Consider the following 26,582-nt stretch of genomic DNA (forward strand, 5'->3'; position numbering starts at 1 on the left):
CCACCTCAACATGAGGGAGCACTTCTTTCCATTGAGGGTGACAGAGCACTGGGAATGCTACCTGGGGAAAGTGTTGAGTTTCCCCCTCTGGAGACATCCCAAACCCCGGATGTGTTCCTCTGTCATCTGCTCCAGGTGACTCTGCCTTAGCAGGGGGGTTGCACTGCGTGGTCACCCTTCCAATCCTAACAATTCTGTGGGTCTGTAACATGGAGATAATACATCAAGATTACTGCCTGTTGCATTATTACTGTTTTTTTTCATTATTATTTATCATTCTAGAGATGGAATTTCCTTCTAGTTTCACTAGTAGTGAAAGAGCATTTGTTCATCGTCTCTGTCAGTCTCTTGGACTGGTATCTAAAAGCAAAGGGTGAGTTGGGGTACAGTTTTTGGTTTTTAGCCGCAGACCAATGGAATTTCATGACTAATGATAACTTGATTGATGTTTTCAACATACCCTACCATGTTGCAAGGAATAGTATTAGAGAAAAAAGTGTAAAAGTAGACACAGAAATAAGTATCTTTGTTCATTGCCGTATGCGTGATTGGAAAAACTTGTGACATGCATTTTGGTATAGCTTGCTTTTCCACTTCCACTTAATCCACTTAGTGGATTTAATGAGTCCATTAAAAAAGTTTCACTGTGAAGTCTGGTTTTTTTCAAAGATTTTGCATAGATTCTCATACCTTGACAGATAAAAGTTAACCCAGAGTAGGTTCCTTATTCCTAAAATAGATTTTCTTTCCCCCCCTCACAGAAAAGGAGCCAATCGATACCTGACTGTGAGGAAGAAGGATGTATCAGATGCACATGCAGTCATGACTTGTGACTTGGCTCTCCGTACGAAGCACACCGTTCGGAGTCTCATTCAGAGCTTTCCTGTCACAAACAAGGAGCGCACAGAACTCCTGCCAAGGACAGAGAGAGGACATGCCTGTGCTGTTGAATCTGGTATGTTCTGTGTGTCTTCTGATTTGGACTTGCCCATCAATGCCACTTGAAAAAACCACCTGCAACCCAGTGACAAAACAAACCTTTCTGTTCTGTCCCCTCTCGTGTCCTCTCAGACACCATTAAACAAACACATTTGTTTACTTTTAAGGTCTTTTTTAACTGCTATTTTGAGGAACTTGGGAAGTCATATCATGCACATTGTGATGTCTACCTTGTGCTGTGTTAATTTAGAAACTTTGAGCCAGTTCCAGCCAAATCTTTTTGGAAGTACATTTGTGAAATGTGGTTTCATAGAAGTACTCTGAGGTGGGATTGAAGAATCGGTGTTACCACAATGCCATAAGAACACCCTTATGAGAAAATTAGGTTGTCTATTCTGCTTATAGAAATGAATGTCCTTGATAAATCAAGAAGTTTAGTTTTTATTTTTTCATCTCCACAAAATTGATTTGGTCCTTAAGAGACTATTTTCTAGACTTCTTGATTTCTTGAATACAGAAGGGTTTGCTGAAAGACAAACTTCTGATAAAATTGGTTTGTTTTTTTAATTAAAAAAAAGGAATATTCCCTTTTTTTAAAAAAAAGAGTACCTTTTTTTTAAAGCAAGGCTTTCATCTAGATTCTTGCTTTAGAGTTACACTGCGTTTCTGTGTGCATAGATGGTTGTAGTGAACTGAAAATACTTGTACCAATATGCCTTGTTTAATTGCATATTTCTGATACATGGTATCTTTTAGTGCTTCCTTTGCTGTTTTTTTCAATTGTTTCAGTTGGTTAATAGGATTGTTCAATGAACAGAAAGAAGCTATAATAGAAGTACTGAAATGCAATGTCTTAGCAATGTAAGGAATAAGTTAATGAACAGTCTAATAACTGTCTTTTCTGCTTCTCAAGAATTTATTTTTAGTTCTCCTGATCTCTAAGTCTGTGTTTGTCTTGGTACAGCAGAGCTTGAAATTTAGTATATGAATGTATTAATCACAGTTATCATGTGTATAATTAGTCTACAGAAAACTTTTCATTCTTCTGGAAAATAATTATCAAGGAGCTACAGAGTAGCGCTTGCAATGACGGATTTGAAGTAGCTCCCTCAGAAACACGTTTCTGGGCTACTTATGCACTGCTTTCTAGCACATCACACTGCTGTGTGGGGTCCAGGACTGACTCTTGATGCAGCATGCTTGCATTAGTATGATTTCAGGCAAATTCGTGCAATAGCTTAAAGGTTTAACTCTGTAAGTGTGTGTATTTCTAGGGAGAACTGCAGGTGTGAAATGTGGGCGCACTTACAAAGGCCACCAAAATACACCTGGCCGCTTTTCTCTGGTTTAGTTTCTCTTTCTCCTTTTGCTCTTTGTAGGATTTTTTGACTTGGAGCAATGCTCTGGAAAAGTCTGGTTTTGTTCAAAATACCTGTGAAAGTAGTAACTGTTTTGAAAAATATCTATTTCAAGCACCTCAGGAGGACATGTTGTTATAAATATGACTTCTAAATTGTGATGGGTTTGTCACTTTACCCACAGGGATGCATGAAAAGTCAGCAACATTAATTTTTACGTACAATTTTTGAGCTGTGTTTTAGTGACCTTCCTCTGGATCTGTATAAATAAACTTTTAACTTCTCTTTACAGAAAACAAAGAAGTAAACAAGACAAGCGGTCGACTTAATGATGGTATCCCCCAGGTCCCAGTGAAAAGAGGGGAATCAGAGTTTGATTCCTTCAGGCAGTCATTACCAGTTCTTGAAAAACAGGAAGAAATTGTCCAAATAATAAAGGACAATAAAATTGTTTTGATTATAGGAGAGACTGGGTCAGGAAAAACTACGCAAGTATGTTTCTTCAATGAAATAAAAAACATAACAGTGTTTATACTAAACTAATGCCAGTCATGTAACATTTGTGATATGGGATATTTTTATGCTATTTTAAGGCTTTTCTTTTCCTGTATGATTGAAAATCTTGTGTTCCAATTAATTTTCTTGCTTTTGAAACACTAAGCCAGTAGACAGATACTAAAAGCATAAATTTTTCCTCACAATTTTCTTGTAGATACAATTTTTTCATTAAAATAATGCAAAATATTGAAGGGAAAGTAACTGTGATGTTTGTATACCCCTTTTTCTTCTAAGGCTCTTTATGTTCTTAGTACCCACAGTAATATAGTTTTTGTGTTAAAATGAGAGTTTATCTGTAGGGGGCTTTTTTTTAGATTTCTCTGAAGCAGGAGAGAGACACTGCAAGTTTTTTCTTTAAAAAAAAAACCTAAATAAGTTATACTTAGAAATTTATTTTCCACTGATTCACGTATGCTTGCAGTGATAATCCTAATGAAAAGTCTTTTGCAATGTGTTAAATTGTTTCCCTGTACTAACAAAGCTGTGGCTTTCTCAAAGAATAAATTTGAACCACTTCTCTACAGATCCCTCAATTTATCCTTGATGACTGCTACAAGAATGGAACTCCCTGTCGTGTGTTTTGTACTCAGCCAAGACGTTTAGCAGCTGTTGCTGTGGCTGAACGAGTGGCAGCAGAAAGAAGAGAGAAGATTGGCCAGACAATTGGTTACCAGATCCGGTTAGAAAGCAGGTACTAATGCTATTTCTAAGTGTCAGTTGATCTTGTGTTGGTATTGTGAATCTTGTGTACATTTAAACTGCAGTATGTTTGGGATGCAGCCCCACAAATTATAGGTGGGTTATGTTATTGCAGGTAAGGGATACTCTTGAGAGTACTAAGAGTAAATAATTACACTCTTAAGAGTGAAAATGATGGCTTTCTTCCTGTGTTTTGCAGTTTCATGTAGTAGGTTATCTTATAGAACTGAGTTTCAAGTGCTTTCTATTGATTTCTTCTGCAGAGTGTAGGCATGTAAAATCCTTGTCTGATTTTCAGATCAAGTCCACACTTTCTATTTTTTTTTCCCCTGTCTACTTTTAACATGTGTGGATCCAAAAGTTCTGCAAGCTTGGAGGTAGGTGTGAAGACCAGCATGCTGTAACAAATGTTTATGTAGTCTGAGTTGATAGGAATCATAAAAGGGAAGACAACAAATTTGGAAAGGGACTGATGAAGCTGAGCATTATTTATCTGTCTAGTTTGGACTAAATTTACTCTGCTTCAGCTTTTGTGTTTAAAACATGAAGTGATGTAAAAACGGAGATTTCAGTATCACTTGATGAATTAGTCTGTAAAGCAGAGCATGAATGGATTGTGTGGGGTCTTTACATCTTTGTGCTGCATAGGCAGTGTCATTTCAAGGAGGGGCCAGCAGTTGGGAGATGAGTGACCAGAAGATGGCAAAAGGTTGTGTTGCTCGAGTGAACAAAGATAACACATAGCTGTGGAAATTAATGTACTTGAACAACAAAGCCACAATAAGAATTCAAATGTGTGTGTGAAAGCTCAGAAGGCTATTAAGAGATTAGACGAGCTGGTGAAGATGTATCACAAATAAGCTGGATGATTAATATATGGAAGTATTATGCTGGCAGAGGAAGAGCAAAGTCAGATCAAAATGGAAGAATTACTGGAAACAGTGCAGAAAATCCACCTAGAAAGGAACCAATACATTTAATCCAGAGAAAACTAAAAGGGGGAGATAACAATATTTTGAGTTGTGGACAAAAAAAAATCTGGAGTGGAGGTGTTTAGAGGTGTTTATAGTAACACAGCACAGAAGTATAATTTTTAAAGTTTTCTTAACTGCCTTCCAGAGAAGAGCAGTAGAGTACAGTACAAGGGAACTTTTCAGCTCCTTTTGGGTGGCCAGAGGAAGTAGTGACAATTGCAGTTTTTATTGGTGCAGCTAACTCTGCCCCAGATATAGAATTGTAACATTTCAGTATTTTGACCTCCTGAAAAACCAGAGTATCAGCAGATTACTTTGTGATTTAGTCAGCTGTAATGTATTGTGTCTTCAAGGCAAGGCTTTGGGAGCTTTGGGGTGGCATCTGTGAGAAGGTGCCAGAAGCCTCTCCCGTGTCTGACAGAGCCAGTGCTAGCCAAGACAGACCTGCCTCTGGCTGAGGCTGAGCCCATCTGTGATGGTGGTAGTGTCTCTGGACAGTGGGGAATGGGGGAGGAAAACCTGCACAACAGAGGCAGCAGCTGAAGAAGAGCAGTGAGAGAATGTGAGAGAAGCCGCTCTGCAGACAGAAAGATCAGAGCAGGAGGGGAGGAGGTTCTCCAGGTGCCAGGTGCAGCCCATGGTGAGGCAGCTGTGTCCCTGCAGCCCATGGAGGTCCATGGTGCAGCAGGGATCCCCCTGTGCAGGACTCTGTGTTCGGGCAGGTGCATGCTTGAAGGAGGCTGTGATCCTCTGGGAGGTCTGTGCTGAAACTGGGTCCTGGCAGAACCTGTGGCCCCAGGGAGGGAGCCCACACAGAAGCAGGTTTGCTGTCAGGATTGTAACCTTGTGGGGGTCCCACAATGGAGCAAGCTGTTCCTGAAGCACTCGCATTCTGTGGAAAGGGACCTCTACTGCAGCAGTTCATGGAGAACTGCAACCCATGGGAAGGACTTGTATTGGAGAAGCTCATGGAGGACTGTCCATGAGAGAGACCCACATTTTCCTTCTTGACCCTGTGAGTCTTGTTGTGTTTCCTCTCCCCTACCCATGAAGAGGATGGGTAGAGTAGCTGGGGAGGCAATTGGCATCCAGCTAGGCTCATCCCACCACGTGTAGTCAAATGCAAAGGCTATATCCAGGCATGTGCTGAGGAATTGAAGCTTGGTTTTCCACATGGAATTTTCTAGTAAATTGAATGACATGCAGAGTTTCTTCATAGTTCTCTTTTACTTCCTTATTTATTAAAATTTGAATCTTATTTTTTGAATTAATCTGTTGTCCATAGTTTTGGGTCAAAAGCACTACAAATTTTTAGGAAATGTCTGGGAAAAGGCATAGTTTCAAAACAAATGGTGTGCGTGAGTCTTTTGGGGAGAGAACTGTAATTCCTCTTCCTGTCAGCAGCTGCTTTAGTTTTTGATCTATGGAAAGCTAACTACCTTTAAATGGTGCAAATCCCCTGAGTTGTCTCTGTGATGTGTTCCATAGGGTTTCTCCAAAGACACTGGTAACATTCTGCACTAATGACATGCTCCTTCGCACACTGATGGCAGGAGACAGCACCCTCTCCACCGTGACGCATGTTATTGTGGTGAGCATCCTGTGGTCTTTCACGTGGGGGGTGGGGTGAAGCAATATTTATTGCTTTAGAAAATGAGGTCCTCATTTTTTTAAATTTAAATTTACGGAGGGCTTTAGTTGTTTTTGTCTGGTAGAATCTGAATCAACTTTAAAGACTTCCTGAGTCCTTAGAGTAGCATGCATATTTTGTGGATTTTGGTGCTTTTCTGTGCATTTGTGTTTTTTCCTGTAAAAATATTTTATTTTCATGCCAATGATTAGTTGTGGAATTGGGAGGAGTTGAGGAGGACAGAAGTGTAAATTTTTCTGAACTTCCCCTGTTCCTCAGAAAATCTTTAGGGCGGTTTAGATTGATGTGGCTCAATATGATCATGTCAGAATTTCTGTTGTCATGTATTTGTTTTAGCAATACCAGGTTTTCAGTCCGTTTGTTTGCCCATATATAATAATATAATGTGGAGGCCAGTTGCTAGCAAATTACTCAGGTGTGTTCATTTATGATTATGTTAGTATTCTTATTGTGGAATTTAATAAGTAAGATGAACTAGAATGATAATGGCAAGACTTAAATACTGAAGATTAAAAGAAAACATAGTAAGTTTAGGTGCCTACCTGTTTATCAAAGCATAAAAAAAACACAAGAATGATCTATACATTCTTGGTGTCAGCCTATAAACCTTGTATTTGAGCCATTGTTTCATTCATTCATAATACAAAACAAAACAGAGGAATGACAAAGGTGGTTATTCAGTTATGTGCCCTAATTTATAGGCTTTGTGTATGACTTGTCTAAGCAATCTCTGTGTTTTTCTGATTATGTGGTGTCACATTTCTTTAAATGCTCGTCGGTGGTGAAGTGAGAATTTATTAAAGTAAGATTTGTAGGATTTGAAATTTGGCTTCAAATTCAAAATTAGAGGTGTTTCAGATATTCACTTTGGCCTCTGAAATTAAGGTGTATAGAGCTTCAGCATTACAATGCACTCAGCTCTGATAAAAACTTTTTGAAGTTTTTTTTTTTGCTGATGGAAAGCATAAAAAACCCCCCTTTTTAAAAAACCCTATTACTTAAAGTAGACGTACACATTTGAAGCCTTTGTAATGTGCAATCAATTTTTTTTTTAAAGTTTGTTTTTGTCAGAAGTTGTGATCTTGAATCTGTGAGTTTTTTTTATCTCTCCTTTTTTCTTTTGTTACAGGATGAAGTACATGAGAGGGATAGGTTTAGTGACTTCCTGCTAATAAAACTGAGAGACGTGCTGCAAAACCAGAATAATTTAAAACTAATTATTTCTAGTGCTGCTTTAGATGCAAATCTCTTTATTAGGTATTTTGGAAGCTGCCCAGTAATACATAGTGAGTATTTATCTTAACTCTTAAATCTGACTATACCTGCCCTGAGACTCACAGATCTTACTAAACTGTAGCAAACTATTTTGAGTAAAGGCACATGATGAATACATTGAGAGTTACAGGAATCCTTCTTCTTTGTGTAGTCAGATTTCTTGTTTCTTAACTATTTTCCTAATTCCCAAAATTAGGAAACACAAAATAAAGTGTTTTAGTCACTGGGAGTTCTGTAAATGCAGGTGTGTCCTGCTCCCTTCCACTGTTAATAAAGAAGTAGGAAAAGGTTATTGAAGTGTTGTTTTCGTGCTGATACACAACTTAGGAGCTACATGAGTGTGACGTATATTAATACACTCCAGTAGATTCTTGTTCTTCATGAGAGTTGTTACTGGTTACTGTATAAAACACAGGTAACTGTGCCATTCAGTTTAAAAATACAGGCATAAGCAGCTTGGGTTTCATGTTAGAATCACGTGATTCTTTGATTTTAAGCAAATTAGTAGCCATTCATCTAGGTAAATATTCAGAAAAGGCATCTAGTTTCTCTTAGTTTGTGTTGACTCAGTTACCTGCAGTTAGATTACATTTAAATGCAAAGAAAGGTTACCGTTATTGCTGTTTTAATTTGATTTGAAAGATCTTTAGTAGAGGCAAAATACAAATGCATGGGAGATGGGGGATTTTTGTGGGTTTGGGGGTTTTATCGCCACCCTCCTTGCTTGCAGGTTTTCTGCATAGACGACCTCATCTGGCACCTTACAGTCCTCTTAATTTTTCAACAATAATGTCCAAGTTTAATGTGTTTTGAAAAGTAGTTTTTAAGATAAATGCTTTATTTGACAGTCAGGTAGACTCTCTGCATGTCAGCCTTTTTTTAAAAAATCTCAGCAGTTTTAGGAAACAGGTGGGATTGCTTACTGGTTTATTTTAGCAAATGCTTGTGAGAAGGAAATCTCTTTTCCCCTTTTTTTGCAGGTGGATGTGTTTATTTTTAGTTCCCAATTTTTAATTTCTGCCTAGTAAAATAAGTCTTGCAATTTATTGGAGATGGGAATCTGGAAATGACACGTGATTTCATGTTCTCTGAATATTTTTTGCCTCAGTTGCGATTGTTGTGTGACTTTCCAGTTTACTCTTTTTGCAGCTTCCTGTTCTTTCAGATTGGTATATTTGTGTTGGAAATTCTGATGACAGTCTCTCCAGTTTACCACAGTGCTTATGCTGGTTATGCAGTAAAAGCCAAGAGCAATTGAAAATAGGGATTTTTTTGGAGGGCTTTTTTTTTTTTTTGGTTGGTTTTTTTTTTTTTTTTTGAGAATTTGAGAATTGGAGAATTAAAAGAAGCGGCTGTTTCTGTTAATATAGTGAAAAGGGTTTGATTCTTCTTCAGCAATATGGATGACAAAATTCTGACCACAGAAACCAACATTTTGTAGTCATGGATTGCTGTAGTACACAGAGTTTGTTATCATTGTTGGAATACTTCCTCTGTGACAACTTCGAAAAGTATGTGAATTGTGGATTGTTCTTTCTGAGGGAAAATCCTAAGTGACCTAAAGTCAGCTTAAGGGGCAAGAAATCAAAATGTAGAGATTTTAATTCTCCATGCAAAAAGCATCCTTTAATGTCCACAGATAAGGTCTAGAAAACAGTCATGTTGAAAAAGAAATCAGGATAAATTATTAGAAGGTAAAGGCCACTGGGATGTCTCATCTGTCAAGAAGTACTCCGTAAACAAAGCTCAGCTTTGCTGAATTAGTTGAGGACATGGAGATAAGTCTATCTTCTCACACTCACATACTTCTCATTAAAAGAAAGTAGTTCAATACAAAGATGTACTGTCTCCATGTGGAACTTTGCAAAAACTGTATTAATTGCTTATTAATTAATTACATTTTTAATCCAGGTGGCAGGCTTACATGGCAAGTTCTTGTTTGTAACCCTAAACAAAAATGGCTGTTTTCTTTTTCTCATTTAAAAAAAAAATTATGGGTAATAACTGTCAATGTTATAATCATCTTATCAACATCTCTTGCTATAACACTTGATAAAATTGAAGAGCTTGATGAGAAACAAGATGGCATTTTACATTGGAAATGTTTTGTTTTGTATAATTTTGAGAAAAATAAACTCCAATGAAGATAATTTAAAAATAAATATATGCTGTAAGTGAAGCTAGTGAATATATAATCTTTAATGGATTTTTTATACTTTTAGTCCAAGGGAGACCTTTTGAAGTTAAAGAGATGTTTCTGGAGGACATTTTACGAAGCACTGGGTATACAAACAAAGAGATGGTGAAGTACAAAAAAGAGAAGCAGCAAGGTTGGTGGACTGCTTAATTGCAAGGGTTAGCAATGAGAATCATTGATTGATTGAACAAACAATTGACAGGATTATTTTCTGTTAAAATTCCAAAGTCAGGAGATTAAATGAGATGTGATAAGATGGCAGCAAGTATCTTTAAGCTCTCAATATTTACATTGTTGAAATAGTTTATGCAATTAGAGAAAAAAATGGTGTAGAGTTAACGTAACTGGGGGCTTTGCCCACATGAATACTAAAGAAGCATGGCATGCCCTGTACCTTTGGGTGTAAATTAAAGTGCAGCTATTAAAGCAAGCAGGATTTTGTACATTTGCATGAAATGTACAAGTCATTCCTTTAAGTAACATTTTTCACTGCTTTCTTCTGGCATGGATTTTTTGTAAGTGTTAATACTCTTGAGCTGAACATAATTGGTTTTCAGTTGATTAAGTAGATACTGCTTCAGAAGTTTTCCTGGCAACTGAAAGTAATGATCCCAGTGATTATTTAAAAAAAAAAGTTTTTAAAAAACGCAAACCTCAAAGCTATGTATATAACATACAATCCTAACTGGATATTTATTACAATGCTCAGCTCTGATCACTGGGAACAGAAAAGTTTGATTAAGACACTGGTGTTTTCTACTGTTTCTTGCGTGCAAAAATAAGTTGTTACATGCAGGGACTGTATCACTTTTCTTCAGCATTCCATTTATGGAAAAAGATCTGGGCTGAGTTTGTGTGAAAGGTGATTACTTAAGGAAGATTGTTGAATGCAGTAGTTTGGACTAATAGAGGGTTGGGAGGTTAAATCCCAAAATGGTAGCCCTTGTTTTCAGTGGTGCACTTTGGATACCCTTAAACATGTCATTTATCTTGGACTATTAGTAGCATTCTAGATCAAATAAAAGAGGTTGAATAGGTGAAACTTTGACCTGCTGTAACTATCTTTTTTAGTAGAAAACAATGGATAATAAAGATGACTCTAAAATTTTCTTGGTGAATACTTTGCATTCTAGAAGAGAAACAGAAGAGCACTCTTGCTGAGTGGTGTTCAGCTCAAGAAAGCACGAACAAACTGACATCTCGGAGACAAAAATCAGTTCCAAGGGCAAATGAGGAGTACAAATGGTTGGATGAGGGTGGTGACACTGTCTTCAATCAACTGGTAAGTTTTTTCTTTTGTTGGAAGAGATGTTTATATTTGTGTTGTATTACTAGCCATTTAAAATCTGTTTTCTAAAGATAGTTCTGTAGAGTCTTTCAGGATATTAATGTATTTTACAGATTACTTTATTAGGATTAACTGCTCTAGTTACGGTGCTTGTACGCAGCTTTTCCTCAGTCAAATGGCTCGACTGCCGTTGTGTTGGTACTTGCATATGGCAAAATCAGTGCATTAACTGATACCTGAGTGTTGGATTTCTGGTTGCTGCTGGGAAAAAGAACCATTCAAATTCTTTGTGGGTAATGTATGAGAATAAAGACGACTCTTGGAAGAGATTAATCATTCAATATTGTTTTTATCTTCAGACTGAAAAAGATGTGAATTGCCTTGAACCGTGGATAGTAAAAGAAATGGATTCCTGTCTTTCTGACATCTGGTTGCATAAAGATATTGATTCATTTGCTCAGGTGTTAAATCTTATTTTAACTGAAAATGTCAGTGGTAAGTTTATTGTGTTATTACGTAAGAAAAAAAGTAACCTCAAATTTACTTAGGTTTTTATGGCTACTTTTATCTCCAGTTTCAAGTGTTGTTACCTTTGCATTCTGATACCTCCTGAAAAAATGGTTAGGGCTAGCAGAATTAATGAATTGTTTAGTTAGTTGTTGTTTTGAAGTATTGGCAGAAGTGTGTTTCTAAGACAGTGTGGAATTCATATGAACAGACTGCAGAGATAAAGTGAGGAAATAAATTCTCTTTGGGCTGGAATTTGAAGGCAATATTTGTACTATATTTAGATGGAGAAACAACATTTCTGTTGGGTTTGCTGATTTTTACTTTTTTACTTCTCAGTTGATTATAGGCACAGTGAAACTGGTGCGACTGCTCTGATGATTTCTTCAGGGAGAGGCTTTTTGAGTCAAGTAGAACAGTTGATCAGTATGGGAGCAAGTATCCACTGCAAATCATCTAATGGCTGGTAAAAACAAACAGAGAAACCAAAAGATAGATTTATTTGTCAATATAGGAGAGAGAAAGAAACTGTTTAGGCTGTAAAATCTATAGTTCCTAGGGCAGAGTGATAAGTTAGCAAATTAATTTAGATGTTCAAGAATTTTCTAACTCCTGTTAATGACATTGTTTTCTGTAAATTCTAAATTGTATTCTTAATTATACGATCTTGATTATGAGCTATAAACTTTGTTTCAGTAGGTGTATTGAAGACACTGGTTAGCAGAACAACTGTAATCTACTGAATTGGACCAAAATGTTTGGCAATTCTTATTTTCATGGAGTTACCTGTATCAGAAGATCTTTCTGTGATGTTTCTAAGTCTGTTGTAGCACATAAAAGTATTTGTGAATCTGTAAAACTCAAGTTTTGTGGTCATGAAGTATGTCTTCATATAAATAGGGAAGTACAGTAAATAATTGTAGTATGGAATGATAAGAATTAGAATTCCAGAGGTCTGATATTTGGTGCTAACCTTTGAAAAACTTGGGAAGGAATGCAGTTTAAAGGTGAAACGGTGAACTGCACTGTGAGAAGGACAGCTTCTGAAAGACATGAAATAGCCAAATGTTTTCCCGTGTTTTAATGCAAAACACCTGGGGTGTGACTTTTTGAGATGACTTAAAGGCTACTGCAAACAGGTAGGCCTGATTTTTTAAGGGAATGGCATATTCTTCCTCCTCCTTTCCTTGTGCATGTTTGCAGGTACTCCTGTGTAAAACTGACGTTCTTTTGCGGTAAAGAACCGTAGTTATCTCCAAGTAAGGTAGCTGTTAACACCTATTCAAGCACTTTCAAGTGGAAAGCTGCAGATCCAGCAATAGCACTACTGATAACAATAGGGAAATGGGTACAAAAGTCTGGTATCAATTGCCTCGTCTGATGTGCTACTCATATTCATCTTTTGAAGTGAAAAATCGAATAAAAATACTTGTGCGACTCTTTCAGGATGGCTGTGGACTGGGCTAGGCGCTTTGGACAGACAGAGGTTGTGGATCTGTTGGAATCCTACAGGTAAGCTGTAAATGTTTTGCAGATGGAGTTGCATAGCATAGTGAAGGGAAATTTGAGGCTTGTGTTCTTTTAATCAGAACAGGTTTTAGCTTTTCATGCTGTAAAATCTGGACTGAATAGGAATACCTTTTTTGTTTTAAGAATAGGAATATTTCAGAAACAACAAAAAAGTTTGTACTTAGTATCATATTGTTTATATTTGCACAACTTGCTAATTCTGTACTATGTACCATTTTATTTTCACATGCTTACTTTGGAAACAAATCTGTCATGTGTTTATATCTGTGTATTTTTATACACAATAGACAGATTAAAGAAACTTTACAGAAGTAATGTGTACACTAGACGATTCAAAATGATTTTTTGATTAACTTACAGTTTTCATAGTTGAGGTAGTGTTTTGTAAAGATTATATTTATTATAATTTCTCTTAGTGTAGTTTCTGCTAGTGGGAAATTTTGGGAGAATACATATCTCTTAAATATTTTTCCTTGAACAGATAAACAAGAAGTATCTTTATACTTCCATTAGCTATGGTTGTGTTTCAATGAAGTTTAAGAAAAGGATAGTTAACACGAATAAATGAAGTGGCATCCTTTCTTGGGTTGACATTTAAATCAGTGGGCAGTAATACTATGGTGATTCTCTTCTGCTACACTTAAAAATTAGAATTCAAGACCAGTAGTCATGTTGGTCTTGATCTAAGTTTGAGTTGATTGCTGAATTCAAACCCGAAGGGACAGCCTTGACTCTGGTGTACTTTTCTATTACAGTGCTTCATTTGGATTTGGAAATCTTGATGAAAGTTCCCTGGTCCAAAAAAGTGGTAGTGACCTTAGTGCAGAGGACAGAGAACTACTGACAGCTTATCATCACAGTTTTGATGATGAAAAAGTGGATCTGGATCTGATAATGCACTTACTTCACAGTATCTGTCATAGTTGTGATGCGGGTAGGTAAATACCTAACTAGTTGTGGATTCAGCTTCTGAATAATCTTGTTCTTTTATCAGCAATCCCCAAAAATTAAAACCTTCTGAGTGCTAGTCTACATGGCATCAACATGTATTTGAATTTTCTATATAACTCTGCAAACCCATTTCCTTTTTTAGGAGCAATTTTAATATTTCTTCCTGGGTATGATGAGATAGTGAGCCTGAGGGACCGCATTCTTTTTGATGACAAGAGATTTGCTGATAATGCTCACAGGTAAAACCTTTAGTCACTGTGGCTTTTCATTGCTTTTGTTAAGGATCCTTACAATGTTCTTTTGTGTTGCATTAGATATCAAGTTTTCATGCTTCATTCAAGTGTGCAGACTTTGGATCAGAAGAAAGTGCTTGAAACTCCACCTTCTGGCATCCGCAAAATTGCAAGTATTACAGGACTTTGTCAGATGCTACAATGATCTATTTTGCTGTTGCTTTTACAGTTACTATAGTTTTGGTGGTTTTGGCTTTTTTTCTTTGCAGATTCTTTCTACTAATATTGCAGAAACCAGCATAACAGTCAATGATGTCGTGTTTGTCATTGACTCAGGCAAGGTGAAAGAGGTATGACTGCCTTAAATTTTCAGAGTGCGATTCTAAAACACACAGTGCATAAATTTTGGCAAACTTTTTTTTTACTTTACAGTAAAGTGAAAAAAAGCATTTACTAGGTAAGAGCTAGTGCCTGTCAGGCAACAGTCCTCACTGAAAAGTTTTGACATCCATTTGTTTTAAGACAAATCCTGTAAATAGCTAGCTGTCTAAAAACCTTGTAAAAGCTGATATAGGTTGATGTATTAATGTATCTTTCTCTTTTGCAATTTAGTATTTCTGCTGGATTTTTAAAACAAATCCTCAGTTTAGACCACCACCTTCCTGAGACTGAGAGAGCGCTGAGAGTTCTTTTTGTCCTACTATTGTATCAAATCCAAAAATAATCCATTAAGTTTTTAAGCAGTTTTTTGGTGTGTTCAGTGCCCATTCCTAATTACTTTTTCAAGAAAAGTGAGATCACATAATGAGGCAATTTAAGACCTAGTGTATGGCTTTGAAAATGAAATTGGATTTCATAGGTGACATACATTCCAAATTTCTGAAGTTCTCATAAAACAAACTTACTTTTGTAATTTTACATCAGTCTAAGTAAGAAAATAAGCAGGTAATTTTCAAGTGAGATAAAAAGGAAAACTTTATTCGGTATAATAATGTATTTTTACTTGCTTTGTTGTGTCTCAGAACACAGATCTGAGATACTTTTTACTGACTTGCAGTTACCTATTGACTAGAAAATGTGTATTTCAAAAACTGTGTAGCACTAAGGTACTGCAAAGGAGATACCATCATAAATTCACTCGAAACTGAGAAGATACCTTTGTGCCAGAAGTTGCTGTGTATATATTACTGTTTCATACTTTTTAGAAAACTTCTGTTGGTAATCTAAATGACTAGTAACTTTTATTTCATGTACCCTGTTGAGTTTTCAGTTTATATTCCTTTCTTTGTTTTTCTAGAAGTCTTTTGATGCATTGAGTCGTGTTACAATGCTAAAAATGGGGTGGATTTCAAAAGCCAGTGCTATCCAGAGAAAGGGCAGGTAATAAATGCCTCATCCTGGTTTCCATTTTGCAGATATCCACAGTCCTTTATGTTTAGAATATAGCATACAACATAGTAACTGTTTCTAGCCTAGTCCAGTGTTGTGTTGGATAATGGCCAACACTTGTTCTCTGCAGGTGAGTACTCGTCAGTATGTATTTCCTTGGAATCATTTCCCAAGTTGTAGAAAATTGATGTTCAGGCATTTCCTGAAGGTGTAGGTTGTTTTCCCTTACTATGTTGTTCTCCTTCCTCTTTCTCCCATGTAGCACCACCAGTCACAGGGTCCATTAGGGTGTTTTCACATCTTGTCTGTGGGCAGAGGACTGACTGCCTATATCACTTTCTCCAAGCTATCTATGACATAACAGGCCATGATTATATTCTTCCCAACACTGTGGGTGAGGGCTCAGAAGCTTATGTAGCAGCAAGTGCCTGTTTTATCAATCACATTGGCATTAAGCTGCACGTATACACATGCATGTATATGAATGAGAGAATTTGCTGTCTCTTATTCACTCACAAGTTATTTAACCTTTTTTCTACCTTTTACCTCAAAGGTCATCTCTGTTTAGGGGATGTGAGGAGAGGAAAAGAAGTTTGCAACTGATTTCCTTACATCAAAGCATGATTGAGATTTGGACTGGTTTTACATTAGCAAAAAACCCACAGCACTTTATATTAGATAAATCTTGTTTTTCTTCCTCCAGATTTCTCAGTGTTGGGTAAAAATTTCAGTAAAAAATTGCCACACTCTCAAAAATAATCCATGATTGGAAAACTCTCACTTTGCGTGTGACTCACAACACTTTCTTCATAGAAGTGCTTCTGCTTTTCCATTCTGAGTTTCTGTGTCTGTTTGTTGACTTTTGGTTTTATTTTTAGAAAGAAACCTAATTTTCACAATTTCCCATATTTTATTTTCAAGGGCTGGGCGCTGTCAGCCTGGAGTCTGTTTTCGTCTCTTCAGCAGGCTCCGATTTCAGAATATGTTGGAATTTCAGTCTCCAGAACTTCTCAGAATGCCGCTTCAGGTGCATGTTCAGTTAGAAATTATAACTTAAAAAAATCGAATGTCATCAAACCATATGCGTTGTTTCCAAATCTTGGTGATCATTTTTGTTCTGCCTTTTAACTTGCAGGAGATTTGTTTGTACACAAAACTTCTGGCTCCAATTAATTGTCCAGTTGTAGACTTCCTCATGAAAGCTCCTGATCCTCCGCCTGCTGTAACTGTGAGAAATGCTGTGCATATGCTTAAGGTCAGAAAAGGAATAGATTTAGATGGTAATTGTGTTTGATTCCAAATTTGTGGTGTAGCAGTCTATCTTACTGACTTCAGTTTGTACTGAAGCTGTTTTTAATTACTTAAGGATGTTCTGAATTTTTGTTGATTTTTTGTTTTCATTTTGTGTGTGGGGATGTGTTTTTCCATGTCAAGGAAAGAGAATGCTTCAAAGTCTTGTCTCTGTTAATAGTTTGACTTGCTTTATTAGTGTTTGGAAACAAGACTAGTTAATGTCCACTATTCACATCTTCTGCTTTCATTGTAAATTGATTTTGTCCACTGTACCTGGCCCCCTCTCTGTTTGTTTGTTTATAAACAGACCATAGATGCCATGGACCCTTGGGAAGATCTTACTGAGCTTGGTTATCACCTCACTGAATTACCTGTAGAGCCACACCTTGGTAAAATGGTGTTGTATGCTGTAGTTCTGAAGTGCCTGGATCCTGTTCTGACCATTGCCTGTGCTCTTGCCTGCCAAGACCCTTTTGTGCTGCCCACGCTGGCCTCCCAGAAGCGTGCGGCCATGCTGTGCAGGAAGCGTTTCGCTGCCGGGACATTCAGTGACCACATGGCCCTGCTCAGGGCTTTCCAGGTAATACTTCATTTCAGGGAGTGCTAATCACAGTAGATCACCCAATCAAGGGAAATAATGTAGCACTCTACTTGGATGTAGAGTGGTGGACAATGATTAAGTCCTTGGAGAAGACTTTATTTTTGCCTAGTGCCTTTGCTGTGTATTGGACTCATAAATTTGTGAGGGAACACTTTTTGTAGTATGTTTGGTTGATATTTTCAAACCTTAGAAAATTCTGAATGTTCCAACAATGTGCCTCTTTACATCCTACTACACTGAACTTCAAATCATGATATTAATGTAATGATCTTTATTTATTGTTTTAACTTGACATAATCATCATTGTAATGAACACGTAAGGAGAACCTAATTCTTGAACAGAAAAAAGGATCTGGTTTGATACATTTACTTTTAGAGGGGGTTTTGCATTCATTTTATTGACATAAATGTAATCTTTTATAAAAATGCAGTTTTTAGTTTTAGCCTATCAAGTTAATAGGCGAATGTAAAAACATTTTCAGGCATGGCAGAAGGCACGCAGTGATGGCTGGGAGAGAGCCTTCTGTGAAAAGAACTTCCTATCCCAAGCCACAATGGAAATCATTGTAGGAATGAGAACACAGTTGCTTGGCCAGCTTAGAGCCTCAGGTAAAGAACTTGGAAAAATTTTAATTAAATGTTTAATGTTTAAATGTTGTTTTAAAGTCAAGTATATAGAAATTGTAACAAAAATCATGTTCACTGGTGTAATTTTCCTTACTTAATTTGAAATGCACCTTTATGTACACATTCATGCAGGGTATGGTGTAGATGAGGAAGTGTGGCTGATATAACTGAAAAACCCTCATTTCCACTTGTCACCGCATTTCATGTTTTAATAAATTATTCCCATAGGAAATGTCTTTCTGTTGTAGAAAATAGTGATATTCTGTGTCAGTATGAAACCTCTTCTCAGGAAGGATTTCAGTGTAGTGGTTTCTTCCTGGTGATGTTAAGGTTGGCAGTACAACAGGTTGAAAAATGCAATAAATAATTGTTTATTTCACCTTTAGTTTGTAACTCCTTTTGACAACCAAACACAAGCTAACATGGCGCTGTTTTGTCTTGTTCTTTTGTCAGGTTTTGTGAGAGCCAGAGGAGGAGCTGATATTAGAGATGTTAATACTAACTCTGAGAACTGGGCTGTAATTAAAGCTGCCTTAGTGGCTGGGATGTATCCCAATCTTGTGCATGTAGACAGAGAAAGCCTGGTGTTGACTGAACCAAAGGAGAAGAAAGTGCGATTTCATCCTACCTCTGTTCTTGGTCAGTCTCAGTACAAAAAGGTAAAATCACTTTAAATTCATAGTTCAAGAAAAAGAGCACTAAAATCTATCACGTGTTTTAGAAATGTCTTTTTCTAGTTGTCAGTGTTTTAAAAGCAGTATGGGCATTTAACACTACAGCTTTAGAAAATACTGTTCTACCCAGCTGATTGAATTGGAGCTGATTCATTTTTCCATTGTTTCAAGTAGTCCTTTCTCTAGATGGAACAAGGCAAAATGCCAAAAAAAAGTTATAAGATTGTTTTAAAAATAGAATTATCCCTACTCTTAAAAGCAAGAAGTTCTTCTCTGAAACTTTTTTTTAACATTTGTTTTTAAAGCAAAATATTTTATCATGGTAAGATAATTTGTGAATCTGGTTGAATTCTCTCACACTTTTTTTTGCATGTATATTTTTATATGTATATAATTATACGTGCATTTATTTCTCAAAAGATAGAATCGTGGAATGGTTTGGGTTGGAAGGGACCTTAAAGCTTATCTCATTCTAGCCCCTGCCACAGGCAGGGACACCTTTGACTCTTCCAGGTTGCTCAGAACCTCACCCAGTCTGGCCTTGAACACTGCCAGGTTGAGGCATCCACAGTGTCTCTGGATAAAATGAGAAATATGTTAAAATTTACATTAATTACAGTAAACAGTGTAATAGCCTAGTCTTACCTGCTCTTGCACAGATTGCCCCAGCAAATGGACAAGCTGCAGCCATCCAGGCCCTCCCTACAGACTGGCTTATATATGATGAAATGACAAGAGCTCACAAGACAGCAAACATCAGGTGCTGCTCTGTTGTGACACCTGTCACCGTGTCCCTCTTCTGTGGACCAGCCAGGCTGCCAAGTAATGCCTTGCAGGCATCTTCATCCTTTCGAGGTACACTGGAGTCTGGATTTGGAATGTTTCCACTGCTATACATTAGTGTGTGACATGGAAAGCTTATTTTTCAGTAATATTTAATACATAATGGTTGATTCTGAAAACAACAGTGTTATAATTCCTGTAGCTATTCAGGAATAGTTTGTAGGTTCTGTAATAAATCTCTCAGTTTTGGGATTCCTTACATTTTCAGGTCCATAAATTACACAGTTCTGGGAGTCTCAGAAACTACAGTATAGTTTCTAAGGAAAGAATGCAGCCACAATGTCTAATGATAATAATGATACTGAGATGTGTAGTATGTATGTTCTTTTTCTACAGACTACTTTATTTGATACATTGAACCAGATTATTCAAACTGAATAATTTAGAAATAATCGATGTGGCAAACAAGTCATGTTGCTTCTAGCTGACACACACATTTTCAAGATATGTTCCACTGATAATTTTTTATGTCAATTAACTGTACCATAAACTGTAAGTAATAGAGAACATAGAAATTTTCTTTTTTTTTTTTCTTACTTGAGTCCTGTTGAATTGGAAGCAAAAATAACTGCTGCTAGTTCTCATAGTTGGAATCAAACTAAAAGTCCAACCTATTTCTGAAGCTTTCCTGTCTTGCTTTTAAATTGTTAACCTTAGAGTAGTGTTCATGGTGATTGAATTGCACTTCAGAAAAATAAGGATTCCTAATCAATAGCCATATGTATTATATGTATATTTTTTCCTTACGAAGTCTTTAAATCTGCTGTTTTACGAGGAAATAGAGCCACGTGTGCTTTTGCAAACAGCTTTAGGCAAAAGTTGGGTAGTGGCTTGTGAATACTGGTGAGGGTACATGAGTTGAGTCCAATCATATCAGTACAGGTTTTTACATAGTAGGACCTACAGCAGGTTTGGCTACTTGATTGCTGCTATCTGGAGTAAAGACTTTTCAGTGTGTTTGCAGAAAAGAAGAGGTAGTTTTACAAATGTTTACATTTTAAAGTCAATTTTAGAAGGGAAAATATTATTGCTGTTAATACAGTAGTGTTAGTTTATTTGTATATAAGTAGAAATAATACTAATAATAAAAGTAGAAATAATACTAATAATAATACTTTTATCTTTAATTCAGGAGGAGGGGTATCTAATGATAGCAGTGACAGTGAAATGGAGGACAAAACAACTGCTAATCTGGCACTACTAAAGCTGGATGAATGGCTCCATCTCAAACTGGACCCTGAGGTAAGTAAGAAATCAGTCCTAGGTTTGCTTCATGTAGAAGAATTGTAAAAAGATATGAAAAGGTTTTTGTAACATTTGACTAGCCAAGAATTTTCTCTAAGAATGTCATGGTCCATTTGGTCTCAAACTACATACTCAGTGATTTAACCTTTACTTCATGAGCTCATCAAGAATTAAAGGGCTTCAATCCCCTTTGGCACAGAGGTGTCTATCGCTTGAACTTGTGTATTCAGCATCCAAGTTGCAATGTTTCATAACCTATCACCCATACCTTTCAATTATTTTACCTGTGAGCAAAAGGAAAGAAAATAATTAGTCATTTAAGTCAACAGTGAGAGTGCTTGTTCTTCCTCCATCTTGGTGTGGGTGTCCTGTCTATCACACGAGGGAGCAGGAAAGCCTCAGCAGTGCAGATGCTGTTGGATCTCCTTCAAAAACTTTCTGGGCTGTATGATGTTTTATATGTCTGAGCTTGGCAGTTTTGTCCCTTTCCACAAGTCAGCAGATTCTGAAGAGACTGCCAGACAAAAGATAATGGCTGCAAGGGACAGCAAACTGCTGGTGACAGTGGCTGCATAAGGGTCGTTCTGCTGCTTCTGGCCTCCTGTCCTGCCTGCATGGTGCTCCATCAGGCTATAGCAGGAGCTGGGATCGCCAGAATCTGAGCAGGAGCTGGGAGAACAGTCACATTGGCATATTGCGTCCATCTTTCTGTGCAAGAGTAACCAAAATCAGATCAAAAAAGGAGCACTTGAAACTGGATTTGCTGAAAGAAAGTTGCCATCAGATTTTGTAAGGATAAATATAAACCTCTTCGAAATTGAAGTCTTTATGTCATTGAGGAGCTGTGGCTGTGGTAGGAGTAGTTTATGGGTCATGAAACACAATTTCACCAGCTCTAATAATAATACTGTCTCTCCTAGACATGTCCAAAAGTGTGATTTTTTAAAAATTTATTTTAATGGATGCATTTCTGATAACGTGGGAATTAGACTATAGTCTTCTGAATTTAGTAATCACATTTGAGCAGATGTCTGTGTAAAAAAAATATCACTTAGAGCTCTTTTCCCTCAAGTATGACTAAAGAGTGCATGAGTGGAGACTGATTTGAGAGGAAGGACATAAAGCATGAAAGGATTGGGTTTTCTCAAAAGATAAAAAGGGAAAAAAAAGTCTGTGGATTTACAGTACAAAGCTAAGTTTAGTACAGAGATAAATGAAATGTTTCAAAAATTACCTTGCACCCAAGGAAAAGAAAGTAAATTAACATTTCGTTTAAATATGGATTATTCCCCTTCCCTAAGACCTTAGTCCTGCCTTTCATTTTGGGCCCTGTTTATATTAGAATGCCAGGTGCTGCCTGATAGGAAAAAGATAGGGTCCCCTTACCTGTCTAATCTAATTTTCATCAGCATTTAACAGAATTTGAACCCATTACAGGCTGCTGGTATGCTGTTGCAACTCAGGCAGAAGTGGCACAGTTTGTTCCTGCGTCGTATGCGAGCTCCTTCTAAACCGTGGTCTCAGGTTGATGAAACAACTGTAAGAGCAATTACAGCTGTTCTGAGTGCTGAAGAACAGTCTGCAGGTCTCCAGCAGCCTTCAGGAATCGGCCAGAGACCAAGACCTGTGACTTGTGAAGAACTTCCTTTGGCATCTACATGGAAGTCTGCCAACAGCAGAAAAAGCTCAACAGAAACGGAATTGTCTGACTCCTCTAATGCTGAAAAGTAAGATATTGAGGTCTTCTGCTCACTGTAGGTTGCAAATTATGTATACAAGCATCACTTAAATTTCTGCTAGTAATAAGGAGGTGGAAATGGTGGAAATGCAGTTCAGAGGTGTTATACTGTTATATGCTGCATTGTAATCCCATAAAGAAGTATTTCATACCTGGGCCTGCTTTTTTGAGAGAGCAGTCAGGAATATTGTCCATTAATTGCAATGTTTGAGAAGTAGTAGAAGAGGTTTAACAGTAGCATTAAAAAGCAATGCATGATCGGTATGGCTTTTTTAGTTAGGGTTTAATAGATTTTGTAGTTTCTGTAATACATGTGGTCATGCAGTAGGCTGACAGGTCGATGTGAATTGTTCAGTGACTGCTTGTGAAACTCAAGGTACATCTTTTTAGGGTTTCAGTGAAATCTACATCTCCTGCACTCCACCAGCCAAAGAAGTACAAAGAAAAAGACCTTTTGCTCTCCAAACGATCCTCAGATGACAGATCAGCTCAGTCCTCAGTGAAGCCTGCAGACAGCAGTAGCTATTCCAGCCCCAGTGCTAGTCCTTCTTCTCCGGTGTCTGGAAAGGTAGAGTTCTCTAACATATCACCCTGCTCTTCAAAAGTAATAGAATTCCTTGCTGATATCATTCTGCAATTAGGTATTTTACTGATAAATTAGGAACCTAACTTAACTTTTAATTTATAACAGCTGCATAATACTTCCTTCTGGAACTTAAAGTCTAGACTAATTATCCTTGTTTCACTAGTTTAATACAGTAAAAATAATTTGTCATATGCTGAGGTAAAGCTATCCAAATTAGAAAAAACGAGATTTAAAAAAAACCCCTTGTTCTAATGAATGTGTATTAGTTTTTTTCAACTAAATAAGTATATTATACAAACACTTCTGAAGGTTTTGGATTCTGCTTTTTTCTGTTTCTGTAATAGCATAATTGATACTGTATCTGTGTTATCTGCCTTACTATGACTGCTTGGGGTTTTTGTGATGGTTATTTTAACAAAGCACACATTTTAAATGAGACTGTTGTCATAGCTGTCCCTATATATTTGAATAGTAGACTGCAGTAACACTAAAGAGATCATTGAGAGGAAACATCATGGACTTATTGGAGGATTTAGTAATTCCTCTTGAATCTTTCAGCTTTTAAAATAAGACAGTGTAAAAGGAAGAAAACATGTTTCCTGAATGTAGAAATAAAAGTAGTGCTGTAGGCTGTACTCTTGGATGATTAATTTTGGTGTCATCTCAAGGTGTGTCAGACTTAAACTAATTATAATTAATAGTAGACTTTTTAATCCTGTTCTGCTTTACTTGTTTTCTGCCTCTTATGGATTAATTATTATTTTGAAAAGTGCTTTAAAAATGTAAAATAGATATTAAATACATTTCAAAGCCATTTTGGACAGGACCAGCTGATAGATTTTATGTTTCTTCTAGAACCTGGAGGAGGAAGGGAGGAGCACAGTCAAGGGATTTCTGTCCTTGTATGTGAAACTTCAGAAATAAAGCCTGGTTTATTGTACTTAATAATTTAATTTATTTCTTCCAGGGTTGCAAATCTCCTTCACCAAGACAAAATATGCCAGTTCGATACTTTATAATGAAAAGTAGCAACTTGCAAAACATTGATATTTCTCAACAGAAAGGAATATGGTCCACTACACCAAGTAATGAACGGAAACTGAATGGAGCCTTTTGGGAGAGCAGCATGGTTTACTTAATATTTTCTGTTCAAGGGTCTGGATGCTTTCAGGTGGGTCTTAGTCTTAAACTAGCTGTTAGCAGTGGTTGATGGTTTAGGAGGATGCAGCAAATGACTGTGTGTGGTGTGGACAGCTTTGCTTATGGCTTCTGACTTTCTGAGAAGCAGAGCAATGTGCAAATGTCTGTGCTTGCTGAAGAAAGAGTATTTCAAAGCTGTGATGGAATTTTCTCCAAACATCATGAGTAAGAAAAATATTTGTACCGTACATTAATCCTCTAAAACAACAACCACCAGAAACAAAAATCCTAACAAAGTAGGGGATTGCTACTGTTTGCATGCAAAAAATGTGTATTGTAAGTGAGCTCTCTAAAGTCACAGCTCTCTAAAGCCAAGAAACTCGCACATTTCTTTATTATAACTTTGATTAAAACTGGTTTTATTCACTTCCAATTAGGAAGCTGGCCATGATTCTTGGAGGTCACTTGGGGCAGAGTGATCACGAAATAATAGAGTTCTCAATATTTGGTGAAGTCAGGAAAAGCACCAGTAAAACTCCTGCATTGGACTTCCGGAGGGCAGACTTTGGCCTGTTTAGGAGACTTATTCAGAGCGTCCCTTGGGAAGCAGTCCTAAAAAGCAAAGGAGTTCAGGAAGGGTGGGCATACCTCAAAACAGAGATCTTGAGGGCACAGGAACAGACCATCCCTGTGTGCTGAAAGATCAGTCAACGGGGTAAACGTCCAGCCTGGCTGGGAAAGGAGATTTTGGAGGAACTTAGGAATAAAAAGAGGATGTATCAGCGTTGGAAGAAGGGTCAGGTCTCTAAGGAAGTATTCAAGAAGGCTGCTAGAGCATGCAGAAAAAAAATTAGGGAGGCCAAAGCTCAGTTTGAACTTAGAATGGCAACTTCTGTAAAGGATAATAAAAAATGTTTTTACAAATACATTAATGGTAGAAGGAAAGGTAAGACCAGCCTTTGTTCTTTATTGGACAAAGGAGGGTACTTAGTATCTGCAGATGAGGAAAAGGCAGAAGTGCTTAATGCCTATTTTGCCTCAGTTTTTAGTGGGAAGATGACTTGCCCTCAAGACACCTGCCCGCCTGGGCTGATTGATGGTGACAGGGAGCAGAATGGTCCCCCCATTATCCAAGAGGAGGCAGTCATAGAACTACTGAAATGCTTGGATACTCATAAATCTATGGGTCCAGACGGGATCCACCCCAGGGTAATGAGAGAGCTGGCAAACGAGCTTGCAAAGCCACTCTCCATCATTTACCAACAGTCATGGCTCACTGGTGAGGTTCCGGATGACTGGAAGCTGGCCAGTGTGATACCCATTTACAAAAAAGGTGCAAAGGAAGATCCTGGTAATTATAGACCAGTCAGCCTGACCTCTGTACCTGGCAAAATAATGGAACAGTTTATATTAAGCGCCATCACACAAACTTTACAAGATGGCCAGGGTATCAGACCCAGCCAGCATGGATTTAGGAGGGGTAGGTCATGTTTGACCAACCTGGTCACCTTTTATGACCAGGTAACCCACCTAGTGGATGCAGGGAAGGCTGTAGATGTTGTTTACTTGGATTTCAGCAAGGCCTTTGACGCTGTCTCCCACAGCATTCTCCTAGAAAAGCTGGTAGGCCGTGGCTTGGACAGGAGCACTCTTTGCTGGGTTCAGAACTGGCTGCATGGCCGGGCCCAGAGAGTGGTGGTGAATGGTGCTGCATCCAGCTGGCGACCAGTCACCAGTGGTGTCCCTAAGGGGTCTGTGCTGAGGCCAGTTCTGTTTAATATTTTTATTGATGACATGGATGAGGGTTTAGAGTCCTTTATTAGCAAATTTGCAGATGACACTAAGCTGGGAAGGTGTGTTGATCTGTTAGAGGGACGTAGGGCTTTGCAGAGGGACTTGGAACGGTTGGATGGATGGGCAGAATCTAATGGGATGAAGTTCAAGAAGTCCAAGTGCCGAGTCCTGCACTTTGGCCACAATAACCCCCTGCACCGATATAAGCTGGGGACGGTGTGGCTGGACAGTGCTCAGGTGGAAAGGGACCTGGGGGTGCTGGCTGACAGTCGGCTGAGCATGAGCCAGCAGTGTGCCCAGGTGGCCAAGAAGGCCAATGGCATCCTGGCCAGTATCAGGAACGGTGTGGCCAGCAGGAACAGGGAGGTCATTCTTCCCCTGTACTCAGCACTGGTGAGGCCTCACCTGGAGTATTGCGTCCAGTTCTGGGCCCCTCACTTTAGGAGGCACGTTGAGATGCTTGAGCGTGTCCAAAGGAGAGCAACGAGGCTG

The 26,582-nt window shown here is 37.8% G+C and overlaps 1 protein-coding gene across 1 annotated transcript in view; it reads left to right on the forward strand.

Moving 5' to 3' along the window:
- The first annotated feature begins 258 nt into the window (after window positions 1-258).
- YTHDC2 (YTH N6-methyladenosine RNA binding protein C2) overlaps window positions 259-26,582 on the forward strand; it is a 30,470-nt gene continuing 4,146 nt past the window's right edge. Inside the window, exons 1-26 of the mRNA XM_063180517.1 lie at window positions 259-373; window positions 762-955; window positions 2,590-2,789; window positions 3,380-3,546; window positions 6,017-6,119; window positions 7,309-7,465; window positions 9,677-9,784; window positions 10,785-10,933; window positions 11,299-11,434; window positions 11,786-11,912; window positions 12,893-12,958; window positions 13,732-13,910; window positions 14,070-14,166; window positions 14,242-14,329; window positions 14,430-14,510; window positions 15,458-15,540; window positions 16,471-16,576; window positions 16,685-16,804; window positions 17,150-17,422; window positions 17,926-18,052; window positions 18,524-18,729; window positions 19,404-19,599; window positions 20,720-20,829; window positions 22,270-22,559; window positions 22,961-23,138; window positions 24,124-24,327. Of these exons, the coding sequence (XP_063036587.1) occupies window positions 285-373; window positions 762-955; window positions 2,590-2,789; window positions 3,380-3,546; window positions 6,017-6,119; window positions 7,309-7,465; window positions 9,677-9,784; window positions 10,785-10,933; window positions 11,299-11,434; window positions 11,786-11,912; window positions 12,893-12,958; window positions 13,732-13,910; window positions 14,070-14,166; window positions 14,242-14,329; window positions 14,430-14,510; window positions 15,458-15,540; window positions 16,471-16,576; window positions 16,685-16,804; window positions 17,150-17,422; window positions 17,926-18,052; window positions 18,524-18,729; window positions 19,404-19,599; window positions 20,720-20,829; window positions 22,270-22,559; window positions 22,961-23,138; window positions 24,124-24,327 (3,834 nt within the window). The 5' untranslated portion in view covers window positions 259-284. The remainder of the gene's footprint in view (window positions 374-761; window positions 956-2,589; window positions 2,790-3,379; window positions 3,547-6,016; window positions 6,120-7,308; window positions 7,466-9,676; window positions 9,785-10,784; window positions 10,934-11,298; window positions 11,435-11,785; window positions 11,913-12,892; window positions 12,959-13,731; window positions 13,911-14,069; window positions 14,167-14,241; window positions 14,330-14,429; window positions 14,511-15,457; window positions 15,541-16,470; window positions 16,577-16,684; window positions 16,805-17,149; window positions 17,423-17,925; window positions 18,053-18,523; window positions 18,730-19,403; window positions 19,600-20,719; window positions 20,830-22,269; window positions 22,560-22,960; window positions 23,139-24,123; window positions 24,328-26,582) is intronic.

Source organism: Melospiza melodia, chromosome Z (assembly GCF_035770615.1).
Source record: "Melospiza melodia melodia isolate bMelMel2 chromosome Z, bMelMel2.pri, whole genome shotgun sequence".
NCBI lineage: Eukaryota > Metazoa > Chordata > Aves > Passeriformes > Passerellidae > Melospiza > Melospiza melodia.